Below are 14,923 nucleotides of genomic sequence, written 5' to 3'. Positions count from 1 at the left end.
TCATAATGTCACTGGACACTTTCAACAATGCGGTTTCCGTAGAATGATGTTTGCGGAAACCAGATTGAAAAGAGTCGTGAATGTTTGACTGATCAAGGAAATCGGACAATTGTTCAGAGCCCACCTTCTCTAGGATCTTGGACATGAACGGGAGCTTTGATATGGGTCTGAAACTTTTGGGGTCTGTTGGGTCCAAGTTTGTTTTTTTCAGTAAAGGCTCAACTATGGCATGTTTAAATGGACCAGGAAACACACCAGTAGAAAGAGAGAGATTTACCATTTTGGTAACCCAGGGGCCAATAACATCAAACACTTTGAGGAAGAGCCTGCAGGGAAGGGCATCTGATGTACAAGAGGAGGGGTTCATCTTGGTCACCAGAGCTGAGATGTCTTCTAGAGTGACAGGCTTAAAAGAAGACCAGATTTGGGAAACAGGCTCCACAGAAACATGTTTATCAGACAATGGGAGTGGGATTTGGTCTTTGATCATCTTGATCTTATCGATAAAGAACCTGAGGAATTCATTGCTGTCGGCTTTGCAGGAAACAGTCACTGCAGCTGAAGGACAAACAATAGAATTTATAGTGTCAAACAACACTTTGGGGTTTTTCTTGTTGGATGTTATTAGCTGGCGGAAGTAATCAGATCTGGAACTTTCCATCATTTCATTGTAAGATGACACAAGATCTCTGAGGTGTGACCTATGGACCTCAAGACTAGAGGTTTTCCACAGACGCTCAGTTTTCCGACATAGTCTCTTTAGGTTTAGGATATCTTCATTTATCCAAGGACAAGCTTTTTTCTGTGATGACAGTGGATTTTACAGGTGCCACCTGATCTAAAATGGATAAACATTGGCAGTTAAAGGAATTAATTAAACTGTCCACATCAAGACAATTCATAAACAAATGAGGATCAAATACAGCAGAAAATTGGACGGCTGTATTTGCAGTGATAATGCGCCTCTGAGACCTGATGTTTGAGGGCACGGGCTCAGGAGAAAAGTTCAATTCAAATAAAACACAGCTATGATCGTTCATATGGACATCCTCCACACAGAGGTGACAACACTCAGGCCAAGTGAAAACACCAGGTCTAAAGTGTGTCCCTTTTGGTGAGTGGGACCAGAGACATGCTGCTCAAAGTTAAATGTTTCAGTCAAGGTTAAAAGATCCTTTGCAGGGCATGATGAGCCATCGACCCAAAATGTTAAAATCCCCAAGAATTAAAACATTTTCCAGCTTTATAATAGAAGATAAATAGTCACTAAAGTCCTTTAAAAAGACAGCAGCAGGACCAGGGGGCCGGTAGACTAAAACACAGTAAAAAGGACTTGAAGAACCAACCTTAATCATCTGTGATTCAAAGGAAGTGAAAGTGTGTGAGTCGATGACTTTACACATGTAACGGTCCTGGGACACAACTGCCAGACCTCCTCCACGTCGACCAGGGCGAGGCATCGCAGAAACGGAGCAGCCAGGTGGGCAGAGTTCATTTAGATGAATAAACTCACCCTCTCTCTGCCATGTCTCCGTAAGACACATGAAATCAAGGTTTTGTCTTCAAGGAAAACGCTTTGTTGGCAATTGAACGGGCGTCAACAAGCCGAGCCGGACCGTGGATGTCGTCACGTCCATCGGTTCAGCTGAGCGCAGCGGGACCTGTCGAAGGCACGCGTTACCGCCACGTGATTCCCATCTGTTTCGCCGGTAAGCCGACGAAAACAAGGAAGCGGACGGTGGACCCCAGCGCTCATAATTCCAGCGGCGCGCGGGCTCCAGGAAAACAGCCGCCACATCCCGCGCAGGCTCCAGGACCGGTGCGGCCCCGATGGCCCGTGCAGGCGGCGGGAAAACAGCCGCAATGACCCGTGCAGGCTCCGGGAAAGCAGCCGCGATGACACGGGCAGGCTCCGGGAAAGCAGCCGCGATGACACGGGCAGGCTCCGGGAAAGCAGCCGCGATGACACGGGCAGGCTCCGGGAAAGCAGCCGCGATGACACGGGCAGGCAGCGGGAAAGCAGCCGCGATGGCACGTGCAGGCAGCGGGAAAGCAGCCGCGATGACACGTGCAGGCAGCGGGAAAGCAGCCGCGATGACACGGGCAGGCAGCGGGAAAGCAGCCGCGATGACACGGGCAGGCTCCGGGAAAGCAGCCGCGATGACACGGGCAGGCAGCGGGAAAGCAGCCGCGATGACACGGGCAGGCTCCGGGAAAGCAGCCGCGATGACACGGGCAGGCTCCGGGAAAGCAGCCGCGATGGCACGTGCAGGCAGCGGGAAAGCAGCCGCGATGACACGTGCAGGCAGCGGGAAAGCAGCCGCGATGACACGTGCAGGCAGCGGGAAAGCAGCCGCGATGACACGTGCAGGCTCCGGGAAAGCAGCCGCGATGACACGGGCAGGCAGCGGGAAAGCAGCCGCGATGGCACGTGCAGGCAGCGGGAAAGCAGCCGCGATGACACGTGCAGGCAGCGGGAAAGCAGCCGCGATGACACGGGCAGGCAGCGGGAAAGCAGCCGCGATGACACGGGCAGGCTCCGGGAAAGCAGCCGCGATGACACGTGCAGGCAGCGGGAAAGCAGCCGCGATGACACGGGCAGGCTCCGGGAAAGCAGCCGCGATGACACGGGCAGGCTCCGGGAAAGCAGTCGCGATGGCACGTGCAGGCAGCGGGAAAGCAGCCGCGATGACACGTGCAGGCAGCGGGAAAGCAGCCGCGATGACACGTGCAGGCAGCGGGAAAGCAGCCGCGATGACACGTGCAGGCAGCGGGAAAGCAGCCGCGATGACACGGGCAGGCTCCGGGAAAGCAGTCGCGATGGCACGTGCAGGCAGCGGGAAAGCAGCCGCGATGACACGTGCAGGCAGCGGGAAAGCAGCCGCGATGACACGGGCAGGCTCCGGGAAAGCAGTCGCGATAGCACGTGCAGGCAGCGGGAAAGCAGCCGCGATGACACGTGCAGGCAGCGGGAAAGCAGCCGCGATGACACGGGCAGGCTCCGGGAAAGCAGTCGCGATGGCACGTGCAGGCAGCGGGAAAGCAGCCGCGATGACACGGGCAGGCTCCGGGAAAGCAGTCGCGATGGCACGTGCAGGCAGCGGGAAAGCAGCCGCGATGACACGGGCAGGCTCCGGGAAAGCAGCCGCGATGGCACGTGCAGGCAGCGGGAAAGCAGCCGCGATGACACGGGCAGGCTCCGGGAAAGCAGTCGCGATGGCACGTGCAGGCAGCGGGAAAGCAGCCGCGATGACACGGGCAGGCGGCGAAGACGGCGACGGCGAACAGCCGCAAATATCGAGGAGCGGGACCAGGCGCAAGCACCGAGCACGTCTCCCAAAGCCCAGGCTCGTGTGCTCCGAACACAAGGCTCGTCTGCACTTGACTTGCACCAGACCTTGTGCCTCGTCTCCTCTGCTTCCTCCTCTTCCCCGGGCCTCGGGACAGCAGCAAAACGTCAGGTGAGTTGGGTGGACAAACAAGCGGTGGCGGAAAGGCTTGTTTGTACCTGTCCCATGTGTCGAAAAGCGACTCCATCGTCGCTTTGATGCGGAAAAGTGCGCCACGGTCATAAACCCGCACAGCAGACACACAACAGACTAATGTCTGGGCTGATAAAACTGCATACGATGTAACGATCGTCACAAATAAGCGGCATAACAGGAGTCGAGCAGTGGCGTGGCCGAACACAGGCGCCATCTTGGATCAACCAACGACCAACCAACTAAATCCATTGGAAGATGGCAGCCAGCCCGGATTTAAACAGGATAGTGTTCATGTGCGAGCTAAAGGTCTTTTGTATTTAAGCATTTTAAATAACTTGTTGAAATATGAATCCATATTTTGTGAGTATTTAGGTATTCATTATTATTTTACAACCCTAAAAGGACCATTTCTAATATTATGATAATATTATGATAATATGTGGAAGAATATGGCCTAAATATGTGTAATGGCAATTAAAGTCAGTTCAGCATAACATAGGATTATTCAATTGAAAGTGAGACGTACCGGCCAGTCCACATTTGTGTGTGCACTGGGACCAGGGGGACCACTCGGACAGCTGGCAGTTGACCGGACACTCCACCACACAGGAAGCATTCATGGCCCACTTTCTTTCCAGACCCAACTGCAACGCAAAACAGTGGTTTTGGTCAGTTTGATCTCTCAACATAATGTTTTACGTGGAGACAATCAACCTATTTGCTGCAAAAAATCTTTTATTATTTCATTTGTATCCATAGATTTTAATGGGACATTGAACTTCCATTTTTCCTCCCATAAAAACAGCCCTTAAAGTAGAACCTACACACACCAAACTTTACAATCTTGTACTTAACGAGCACAAAAAGATTTTGAGATGTCTGATTTATTTAAGTTTAAAATGAAAAAATGAGGTGAAATTTGAATCTTTTTACAAATTTTCACTATCTAGTTTTTTTTAAATACTATATAAGATGTCCAATCGATCAACTATTTCAACAAGAGAGCAAGTTTATGTCCCAAATGTGTGTAATTTTGGCAATTTGTATATATAAAATGCTCAATTTGTATATGAAAAAAGACAAAAGTCTCTCTCATGTCGTCCTTCAAAAAGAGCTTTCGATCTCACTGGGTTTTATCTGGTTTGATAAAGGTAAATGATAAAATAAGAAATAAAATCAGCCAAACAACAAAATCAGATGTTTGAGCTACCAAATAATTCTCAATCTTTCATTTCAGGTTTTCAAACGTCAGACATCATTATATGTGTAATATGTATATATAAGTGATCAGAACGTGCTTTGACGTGCCTCTTTGCAGAACTTGAGGTCCACACTCTTGCTGTCGCTCCGCACACAGTCCAACATCCTGGTTTTGATTCCGTTCCCGCACACGGCCCTGTCGCTCAGCTGACAGGTGCTCCAATCTGCACCACACGGGAGGTTCAGTGGTTAGGTTCATGCGACAAAATATCATAGACACAAAACCAAATGGGGACAAAATAAACCAAATGGGAACTATGCTGCGGACCGCGCGGTAAGCGCTGGCACGGCCGGCACAGAAAAGTTGGAACTTTTTTTCGGCAGACACAGCAACCAATCAGAGATTACGCTCTAGTGACTTATTATATTAATGTTTTATGAAGAAAAAATATTTTGAAATTTAAATTATATTTATATTTCGTCCGCCTGTTCAATATATTTCATCTAAAAATCCGTAAATCAAGTAATAAAATAACCGCGGCCTGATCAGTGACAAAATAAATAAAGAATGATTAACATGAACCTGAATGATAATTAAACATGTGTCAATGATTAGTTAATGTTTGTGAATGTTTTTTTGTGTTACGTATACATGCTTTCAATATTTTAGGGAAATTGGTCCGAAGATAATAAACGTTTACAGTTTTTCTGTTTCCCATTTGCTGCTCGCCTCTTACAAAGGCGAGCAGCTTCAGAGCGTTATTGTCCCGATGGTGTCCACCTGTCCTCCTGTCCTACCTGTGATGTTGTAGGAGTAGTGGAAGCAGTTGGCGTTGAGCTTGCAGGGCTCCGTCTCAGTGGTGGGGGGGCACTGTTTGCCCTCGCCGGGCTGACGCAGCGGTAAGGCACTTCTCTGTCTGCTGCTGCTACTGTTACAAGGCTAAACCAATACACAGGAAATATCATCAATTGTTAATTCATTCCATATTGATCTTAAAGAGCGAGTCTCTCCTAAGATATGTTGAATTGAAATAGAAAGAATGATGCAGCTCTTGCCATAAAACCTGCCTTTTGTTTAAGCATATTGTGTTTTAGAAAGAAAAAAAGAAAAAGTCTGCACTATTTCTTATCAGTCAGGTGTTTCTCACGTTAGGAATTGAGTTAGAGCTCCATCTACTGGCAGCGGTGGGATTTACATAGGGTGGGTAAACACACCTAGCTTGCCCCCCGACATGCTAATGTAGACACACAGCAGTAATGAACGTGATTTGATGATTTATGTACTTAAAATTAGCACAGAAGACCTCGGGGCTCTATCTATGACATCACAAAACTGGTACATTTAAAATGAGTGTTCTCTGAGGCTCAGGAGGAGAGGATCATCAAGCGTGAATGAAGCTAAATACAACTCTAGGTAGGAAGGTAATGAATCCCCTAAGCCTTTTATCAAGTAGTTACTAAACCAGAATCATTCCTAATACAATTTAACTTTTTTCATGCTTTATTTAGGCTAATTAAGGTGTAGCTTTTATAAAATTGTACCAAACTTAAAACTAGCTTAGACTAGACTTATTCAGGAATATATTCATCGAAAAGAGCTAATATCTGATATCTTGTTGGGAAATTGCAATAACGACATCCTTGCTACATTTTAATATATCACCTTGACACAGTTAATTCAATTTAAAAGCAAATGCTGCAAAGGCCAAAGCACAAAGGCTAAACAAGGATGAAGCCGGGCAAAAGTTTGACTCAATAAAAACAAACATAACAATTACAAGCAGAACTTTTTGTTTCATTTAAGTCACACCACGATTTGATTTTTGAATCTGTGAAAGAAAAATGCATTTCTTAGTTAAAGTCCCTGCAATCAGTCTTCTGGTTAAATCTTTTATTACATTTTGGGGGCAATTTTGCCTCATTTGCACCGTCTTCTCCAGCGTGACTTGAAAACGCCTGTATTACACACGCTTGCATCAGTCACTAACCTTCATGTGCGGCTCTGATTCTAAGGGCAGCGCTTCTTTGGGTTATTGTTCCAGTGTTTGACAACAGTTTTGACAGCGAGTATCGCAGTCAAATTAATAAATGAAGTAGTGTCAAGGTTATTGGAGGATAAGGACGGTTTTAAAAAGCCTGTACGAAAACTAAAACCCCAGTACTGACTAAACCAGTACTTCATCGAGGATAAACCAGGTCTAAACCAGGGCTAAACCAGGTCTAAACCAGGTCTAAACCAGGTCTAAATCAGGTCCAAACCAGATCTAAATCAGGTCTAAACCAGGTCCAAACCAGGTCTAAACCAGGACTACACCAGGTATAATCCAAGTCTAAACCAAGTCTAATCCAGGTCTAAACCAGATCTAAACCAGGTCCAAACCAGGGCTAAACCAGGTCTAAACCAGGTCCAAACCAGGTCTAAACCAGGTCTACACCAGGTCTAATCCAGGTCCAAACCAGGGCTAAACCAGGTCTAAACCAGGTCCAAACCAGGTCTAAACCAGGTCTACACCAGGTCTAATCCAGGTCCAAACCAGGGCTAAACCAGGTCTAAACCAGGTCCAAACCAGGTCTAAACCAGGTCTACACCAGGTCTAATCCAGGTCCAAACCAGGGCTAAACCAGGTCTAAACCAGGTCTAATCCAGGTCTAGTGGGCCTGACACTAAGACACTGGCCTCACCCTAACCCAGTCTGACCCACCAGTGGACAGGGGCTCCAGTCGGACCAGTCGGACAGCACACAGTCCTCGGGGCAGGGCAGACGGCTGTTCCGGGCCCCCAGCGGCATCTCCTCGGGGTCGCACAGGTAATCCTCCACCTGCTCCAAGGGCCCGTCGATAGTGTTCAGCATACACCTGCAACACACCCACACATGGGACTCATTTATATATTATTATATGCTTAATATCCCTCAGAAATGGATTATTGGTAGTATTTAAGTATCACACAAAACAAACTGCTGGAAATATACTTGATATTCTAACTTTGCATACCTTACTGTCACCACAATATGTACATAAGTAAGACTTTAGCCCAGCGCTTCTCAAACTGGGGGGCGCGTCTGTAAAGAAATATAACCTGATTCGATCTGAAAGCCTTGGCAATATCAGATTTACCAGAACAGCTTAAAACTGGGTGAATATGCAGTAGGAAACTTTTACTCTTTGTTATTTGGTTCCATTGCTTTGCCTAGATGTTACGCACTGTGGCATTAATCTCCATGGAGACAAGCAGGCAATGCAACCTTTTAAAAGTGATGTTTTTGAGCAATTAAAATACCTGCGATAAAAAGAAAAGCAAGAACCGGAAAAGTTATACATATTGGGTGATAAAAGTACATGTTCTCAATGTGACTTGAGCCCAGAAAACATACTGTGCATGTGTTAAGCTCCATAAAACGTGTAAAGACATAAGTTACAACAGTTAAATCTGACTTTGTATTGTCTTGTGTCGCAGGAGGAAGAGTTAGACTGAGAAAACACTTTTACAGACGACACAGAACCGATGCTGGGGAAAGATCTGCCGAACAATCTATTATTCAGTTTCAAATTCAGAATTCAGCGGCTGCGGTTTCACTGAGTCACCGGATTGTGATTTTGTATTCTTCTTTCTCTTTCCAATTGTTTCAAAGACGAGCGGCTGTCGGAGTGCTGTGCGGAGAGGGAGTGAGGCTGAGGGAGTTTGGAACGACGCTGCTTTTTGGATCCTCATTAGTCGTGTCTCCAGTGATATTGACAACATTTTTAAGTGTGTTAAACTTTTTGGGCTGGAGTTTTGCGTGTCTACTGCGCGGTAACATATTGAGTTAGAGTTTTGTTCTTAAAAGAAACATGTATTAATGACAGAGTACTGCATTTTACAGCCAGAAGTGAAAATCTAAACTACGACTACGACGATTATTTCTGTTGTATTTTTTAATTAAATACATTTTTAACAATTGAAAACGTTGAAATATAGTATAGTATTTGAATATTTTACAACATTTTTATTCTCTAAATGGACTTTTTAGATGTGTTTTAGAGTCTGTATAGTCTAGATAGCAATTACAATGATCAAAATCTGATTATTTCTAAAAGCCGACAATAATTAGTTGTTGCAGCCGTGGTAAACGAAAGAAACTTAATTATGACACCAATTCTCGTTTCCGTGTTCGTGTTCTTACCGGACTTTCCGGGTCTGGACCCCTTCTCCACAGTTGTCCTTCAGGTCCACGGTGCTGACCTTCCAGATGCTCCAGGGCTCAGACACCCACACGTACTGACCACAGTCGCTCAGGCAGGGCACCACCTCGTACACCTGGGCCTGGGGGCGAGCGCGAACAGTGTTAGAGCTGAACAGTGTCAGCCAAAGGAAATAAGATGGAAATAAGAGGATATTCTGAGGGAAGTCATTCAGAGCAGTGGTTCTTGACACCGAACTGCTCAATAAAGTAGTAACTATGCCTGAATAATTCTTAAAACACTATTTGTTCATTATGATTTAAGTCTTTTGTTCATGCTTTATCAAGGATAAAATGCTGTAGTTATAATTGATAATATACTGATAATATCAAGCGAGTCATTCATTTTCGTGGTGTATTATCCAAAACAAACTCCTCCCCCTGTCCCGTCTCACCTGGTTGACGTGGTCCAGTTTGGGGCAGGGTCTCCCCCCGTTGTAGGGCTTCTCGCGGAGCCACTTGGAGCGCACTTTGACCCCGCTGCCGCAGGACTTACTGCAGCGCGACCAGTTGGACCACTCACTCAGCTTACAGTCCGAGGGGCACGGGATGATGCACGCCTCCTCGATGTAGCCTGCGGCACACAAAGAGCTTCAGGACCACCGGGATGTGCAGGGAAAAGATCGAGTTGTGATTTTTATGACTAGTATTGTGATTGTGATTCGATTTGTGATCTAGTCATAGGATTCTGTTCAAAGTTCACATTTTAAACAAACAGCAGAATTGACCAAAACTGAAATAAGTCTATGAACTGACAAACTAGTAAAATAATAAAATGCATTTCAGAATTTTTTTCTCGTTTTTATACAGAATATATTTTATACAGGATATTTGATCTTTATGAAGGAAATAATGGTGATTAAAAAATTGCAGCCTTTGCGATTTGCTAATTGCGTCCATTAAAAAAGCATGTGTGCAAGCGCCTGTTAATGCAAGATGAATTACATTATTTTATAGTCACAGTACTAACATTTCAAACTCTTTTTTGATCATAGGAACAGGCTCGACACGCGACACTCATTTTGAGACGAAATGATAATAAGACAAAACATTCTACACAATAACAAAAAAAAGTTCTTTATGTCACCATGTGGTCTTAAAGTAGCTCAAACTCATTCTTCAGTCAATTTAGTATTTAGTAGTTGTGAGACTAGTTTAAGTATCGAAAAGTATCTGATTTTTGATCATTTTGACAACCCAAATAGATAGTAAGGAATTATTGAATTTAATTAAATTATTTGCTTATTATTTGCCACTGTGTAAGTTTTGCTTCTCCACCTTCTTGCACTGAGCGTGTGCCAGACTGACATGTGTCGCTGGATTGAGTAATGAACTGAGAACGTGAACAGACTCACCACCTTCAGAAAAAATATCTGAAATTCACAACAGCAAAACAATCTGAGGAATCGAACGTTTGTTAAATCCAGTCGAGAGGAGAGCGCAGACATCTTTCTCTTTGTGTTTCATTCCTTTGGGCGCGTCACCTTTGGCTTCTGCCCTAAACCATAACGCTGCACTGTGATTGGTCCAGCCCTGCTCCACTGGTGGTTCAGGCCCAATCACAATCAAACATAACATCAGGATTACTTCAAGAGTTTGTGAGCTGAATCCTTTTTACTGGGCAGATTAGCTAGCCACACTATAGCGTTTTAAACTTGTCTATACATAGTACACCTATAGCACACTTTAATATTTAAGTACTTCAATGAGCACAGGGGTGTCCAAACTTTTTTCCACAGAGGGCCGCATTTTGAAACTTACACAGAGCAGGGGGCCACAAACAACCCAACTTTGTCAAAGGACAAAGTGAATCAATGGAAATTTTGCATTTGACATAGTTTCAATGCGCCTCCACACCTTTCAATAAGACTCGGAACGTGAATATTAGGTTGGTATAACATCAAAATGCAAACAACATCATCTGTTTGGACCAACTTAGCAGGAAGCCAGAGGGCCAACAAAAATTGGCCTGAGGGCCGCATTTGGCCCCCGGGCCGTAGTTTGGACATGCCTGAATTAGCCGAATAGTATTGTAAAATATCGTACATTTTAATTCACAGGTATTCATTAAAACGTTTACAAAAAAAGGAATCAAATACAACACAAGTACAGCACAGACACTGAGCAATGACGTATGATACAAATAATGACAGTTACAGAAGTGGATATTGTTATTTTAAAGGCACTGGACACTGCTGTGCTGTTGGAGGAGACATTACACTGAAGACGGCCCCTCCAAAGGGACCACAGCCACGCCCTTGTGGACAAAGTCACTGCACGGGGCTAAAAATAAGACATGCAGACCACTGGAGACTACTATGTGTCACGCCAAGGTCAGATTCAAAAGAGCGTTCTCAGATAGAAGTATTTTCAGGACTAGAGGGCGTAACAGAGAATGCGATACTCATTACTTTTATTATTTACTGTGACTTTTACGAAAACAATTTTCACACCAGGACGAGAACAAAGTCTGCGTCAGGACTAAACTGGGATCAAACGAGTGTGAGGGCTTTGTTTACGTCTTTATTTTACCTATTACATATTCACAGTGTTGAACAGAGAAATGTCTTTAGCTGCTGTAACGTATATGCATTATTTATCTGTGCGGTAAAAGCTGTAAAAGACAAACTCTGCGATACGGCTGCGTCGAGGCGGAGCCATTCCCCCACAGACTGAACTCAAATCAATTTAAAGTTATAGCGTAGGAGTTGCTATAGTAAACAAAAATGAATAATTCTCTGTATAAAAGTTGAACAAAATGCGGTTCCACATTTCATCTTGGTGCTTGTTTATTTAATGGTTATACTGTATTTATTAGCCTGAACTGACTTTTCATATTGCTGTTTCCACATCAAAAATGGAAAGAAAGGGAATTTTAAATAAGATAACAAAGTAATAAGTGATTGAAATAAGTAGTATTGAGTACATTTACGTTGGTATTTCATTTTTTTCAGTTTAATATTTAAAAAAAAACATGCAAAACATACACTTTTATCTACTGGCATCAGCAGCAGAGGGAATTACTAAACTAAATATTGGCCTCGCTAATGAAGCTGAGATCGTAATTTGACGTTGGAAATGCCCAGAACGAGTCCGGCGTTGATTTATGGACTTAAAAACCCATAAAAGAAATAGTATGCGCTATTTGTATCGTTATTGGCCTTTAAGCGTGCTCTTGAGTATTTTTACATTCTCGCAATTACATCTCCATGGAGACAAGCAGGTGTGGTGTAAGGTTTAAATCTCCTCCATTCACTATGCCACAGAATGAAAAGGAAAAATGGAATAAAAATAAAATGATTTAATTTTGAAAAATAAATACATGACACCGTGAAATACTGGTGTAATTTTTGTGTTTTATTTTCATTTTATCATGTGCCAATGTTGTTTAGTTCAGTTTAGTTTTTGGTTGAGTTTTGTGTGAATGTTTTTGTCATTATTTTATTGCCATTAATAATAATAACTATAAAAAGTATATAAATAATAATAAAAAATATCAATAAAAATATTTTAAAACGTCTTTATATATTTTTTTATTTAAATTGATAAATTAATTGAATGAATTTGAATCTATAAATGTCTGAAAAATTTTTTTTGTGTGACTTCGTAGGTAAAATCACGTTACTCACTCATCGCTTACTCCTCACTTCTCACTCCATCACGGCTAAATGAAGCTATATGCCCTTTTCCTACATCCAATTCCAAGTCCTCACTCATTAGGCCTCGTTACACTAGTTAGAATTAGCTTTTGGGTGGATCACATAAGCACTAACCCTCCCATTGCCCTCTGCGAGTGCTTTTGATGCCCGGACTAGAAGACGACAGCGCGATGATTCTTAATTCCCTTTACCACCTTTGACTAGAGAAAGATAGCGGCAAATGCTAATGTCGCTCCAGCCTGACAGATCTGGGCGCCGTTCGGCTCAGGCATTGGAGTGGAGCAGAGCTGGTTCAAATTGGAACGCTTTGATGACTGGGGGAAGAGAAAGGTGAGAGCAACGTGGAGAACATATTGACAGATTTTTTACAAATGTCAGGAACAAGTCGAATCATTTAGAGCGTGTGCAGCATTCGGACGCCAGTTTGAGTTGGAGTGGGTTATGAGCGGCGAGACACGTTTTTAGTACGTCGTGGATGAAAGGACTGGCATGAATCCTCTCAACCATGTGAACTAACCCTGGATTCACACCGAGGCAGTCGCAGTGAGGCGCTGCAGAACACACATAGGAATTGGAATCGGTCAGACAACGTACAGCAACATGTAGAATGATGCCAATATTTCTGTGTTAATGGAACATGTCGAGGCTTTTCGGAGAGGGAAACACAAGAAAGAAAGATAAAGATAAATGATCTGAAAACTAGGCTTCCAGGACCTCGGGGAATGGCTCATGATTGAATATGGAAGGTTCACTGCTGAAGATGAGAAATATAATACACCTCAGAACAATAAACAGCTACTTTTTGAGCACAACTTAGACAGGAGCAGGCCTGACGTGCACCATTTAAAACTAAGACAGTAAAAAGTCATACAATACAAGCACGGCAGCCACAAAGTCCCTCTCACACAGGAAACACAGACTTCCAGGGACTCTGATTTCTCTGGTGTGAATTGACAAAGCAGCTTAGTCTGCAGTACACGATCTATGTGCAGTTCTATGTAAGTTCAGAATGTTATACAGAATGGAATGATACTTACCACCATCGTGATATTGGTTCAAATACAGGTTTTGGAAAAACATGCATTTCTACTGTGAGCTGCTTGTCTCCAGGAGGTAAGTTCATTGTGTTTGTTAATTATTGTTTCTTACAGTGGCACTATTAATAAAACTTTCAAAGTTGATAAAGAGAAAGGAATATTTTTTTTTATTATACATAAGTATATTTAAGATTCAGTGGTGTTTGGTGAATTTTATGGGGAGTGAAAAAAAAAAGTGGGAAAAAAGGGTGGGTTTTGAACCATCATACTGAGCTAAACTCTCACACTTTACACTGGTGCTAAATGGATTAAAAAAGCCTACTTCACAAACCAATTCATTACACAAATTAGCATTCTATGTTGTTAGATTACTGTATTTCTAACTAACATCATTGGAAACTTGAACAGAGCATTAGCTTCAAATACACACAGGTTTATTCAGCGTGGTTTGAGCACAGATCCATGGGTTTGAGGCAGAGCACATGTGCAGAGCTCTAAAAGAAGCTGATCTCTGCTCAGGTTGTAAACTCACATGTAGGAGAGCAGAGCACCAACTGAAAAGGAGCGGGAGAAGAAGAACCAAGCTTCCACGCAGTAAGGCCCTGCGACCTGTAGAGGCCACTAAAAGACACCGTGAGTTCAGCCAAGCTTCAGCAGCAGGAGTGAGGGGAAAACCGGCTTATTTGGATATATTTTAGAACAATTCATTAATAATTGTGACACACAGTAATTTTGGATTTTACAGGCCAATCACTGATTGCCTTGATTGCCCTGATTGCACGCCACTGAAGATTACATTTTACTTTCTGTATTGGATCGGTGGGTGTATGGCAGTGTGGGCAGGGGGTTTGTGCACCCAGTGATAATACTGTTTTTCTTAAGTCCTGTGGATGTTTGGGGGGAAAAAAACATTGAAATTGACTATAAAAAGTAAAAAAAGCTCTATATTTCTGGAGTCTCCCACACTCACCATGACTGTTACAGCGGGACGTCTCCACCATGCGGTTGTCCTGGTCGTAGCAGCCCATGGCCTGGTAGCGGTAGCCCTGGCCGCACTCTCGGATGTCCCCCTGCACCTTCATGCCCAGCTGGCCCTCCACTCTGCCCCCTTCAGGCAGGATGCAGTCGGACCAGTTCCCCACGGGCTGGGCGTTGTACTTGTTACAGGGGCAGTACTGCGTCTCGCTCAGAGGGTACACCTGGTGGTTCTTACACTGCTCGCGCTTCTTACTTTTACCTGGGGACAAAAAGAACCAAAAGAAAAGAAAACATAGTTGGAAAAGGCAGAGATTTAACATTGTATGTATTTTCATTTAGAGTAG

General features: G+C 43.9%; 1 protein-coding gene across 1 annotated transcript in view; it reads right to left on the bottom strand.

Annotated features, from left to right (window-relative positions):
- Positions 1 to 14,923, bottom strand: part of thsd7aa (thrombospondin, type I, domain containing 7Aa) — a 229,931-nt gene that overhangs the window by 50,155 nt on the left and 164,853 nt on the right. The window contains exons 12-18 of the mRNA XM_072448417.1: positions 14,572 to 14,838; positions 9,301 to 9,479; positions 8,849 to 8,988; positions 7,388 to 7,541; positions 5,484 to 5,625; positions 4,794 to 4,909; positions 4,012 to 4,129 (exon numbers count right to left, since the gene is read on the bottom strand). Coding sequence (XP_072304518.1) covers positions 4,012 to 4,129; positions 4,794 to 4,909; positions 5,484 to 5,625; positions 7,388 to 7,541; positions 8,849 to 8,988; positions 9,301 to 9,479; positions 14,572 to 14,838 — 1,116 coding nt within the window. The remainder of the gene's footprint in view (positions 1 to 4,011; positions 4,130 to 4,793; positions 4,910 to 5,483; positions 5,626 to 7,387; positions 7,542 to 8,848; positions 8,989 to 9,300; positions 9,480 to 14,571; positions 14,839 to 14,923) is intronic.

This window comes from Eucyclogobius newberryi, unplaced genomic scaffold, assembly GCF_026437365.1.
Source record: "Eucyclogobius newberryi isolate DKJ021-1_F unplaced genomic scaffold, fEucNew1.0.hap1 SCAF_16, whole genome shotgun sequence".
Classification (NCBI taxonomy): domain Eukaryota; kingdom Metazoa; phylum Chordata; class Actinopteri; order Gobiiformes; family Gobiidae; genus Eucyclogobius; species Eucyclogobius newberryi.
Note: the sequence above shows the minus strand (reverse complement) of the source record. Positions and strands in the feature narration are given on the sequence as shown.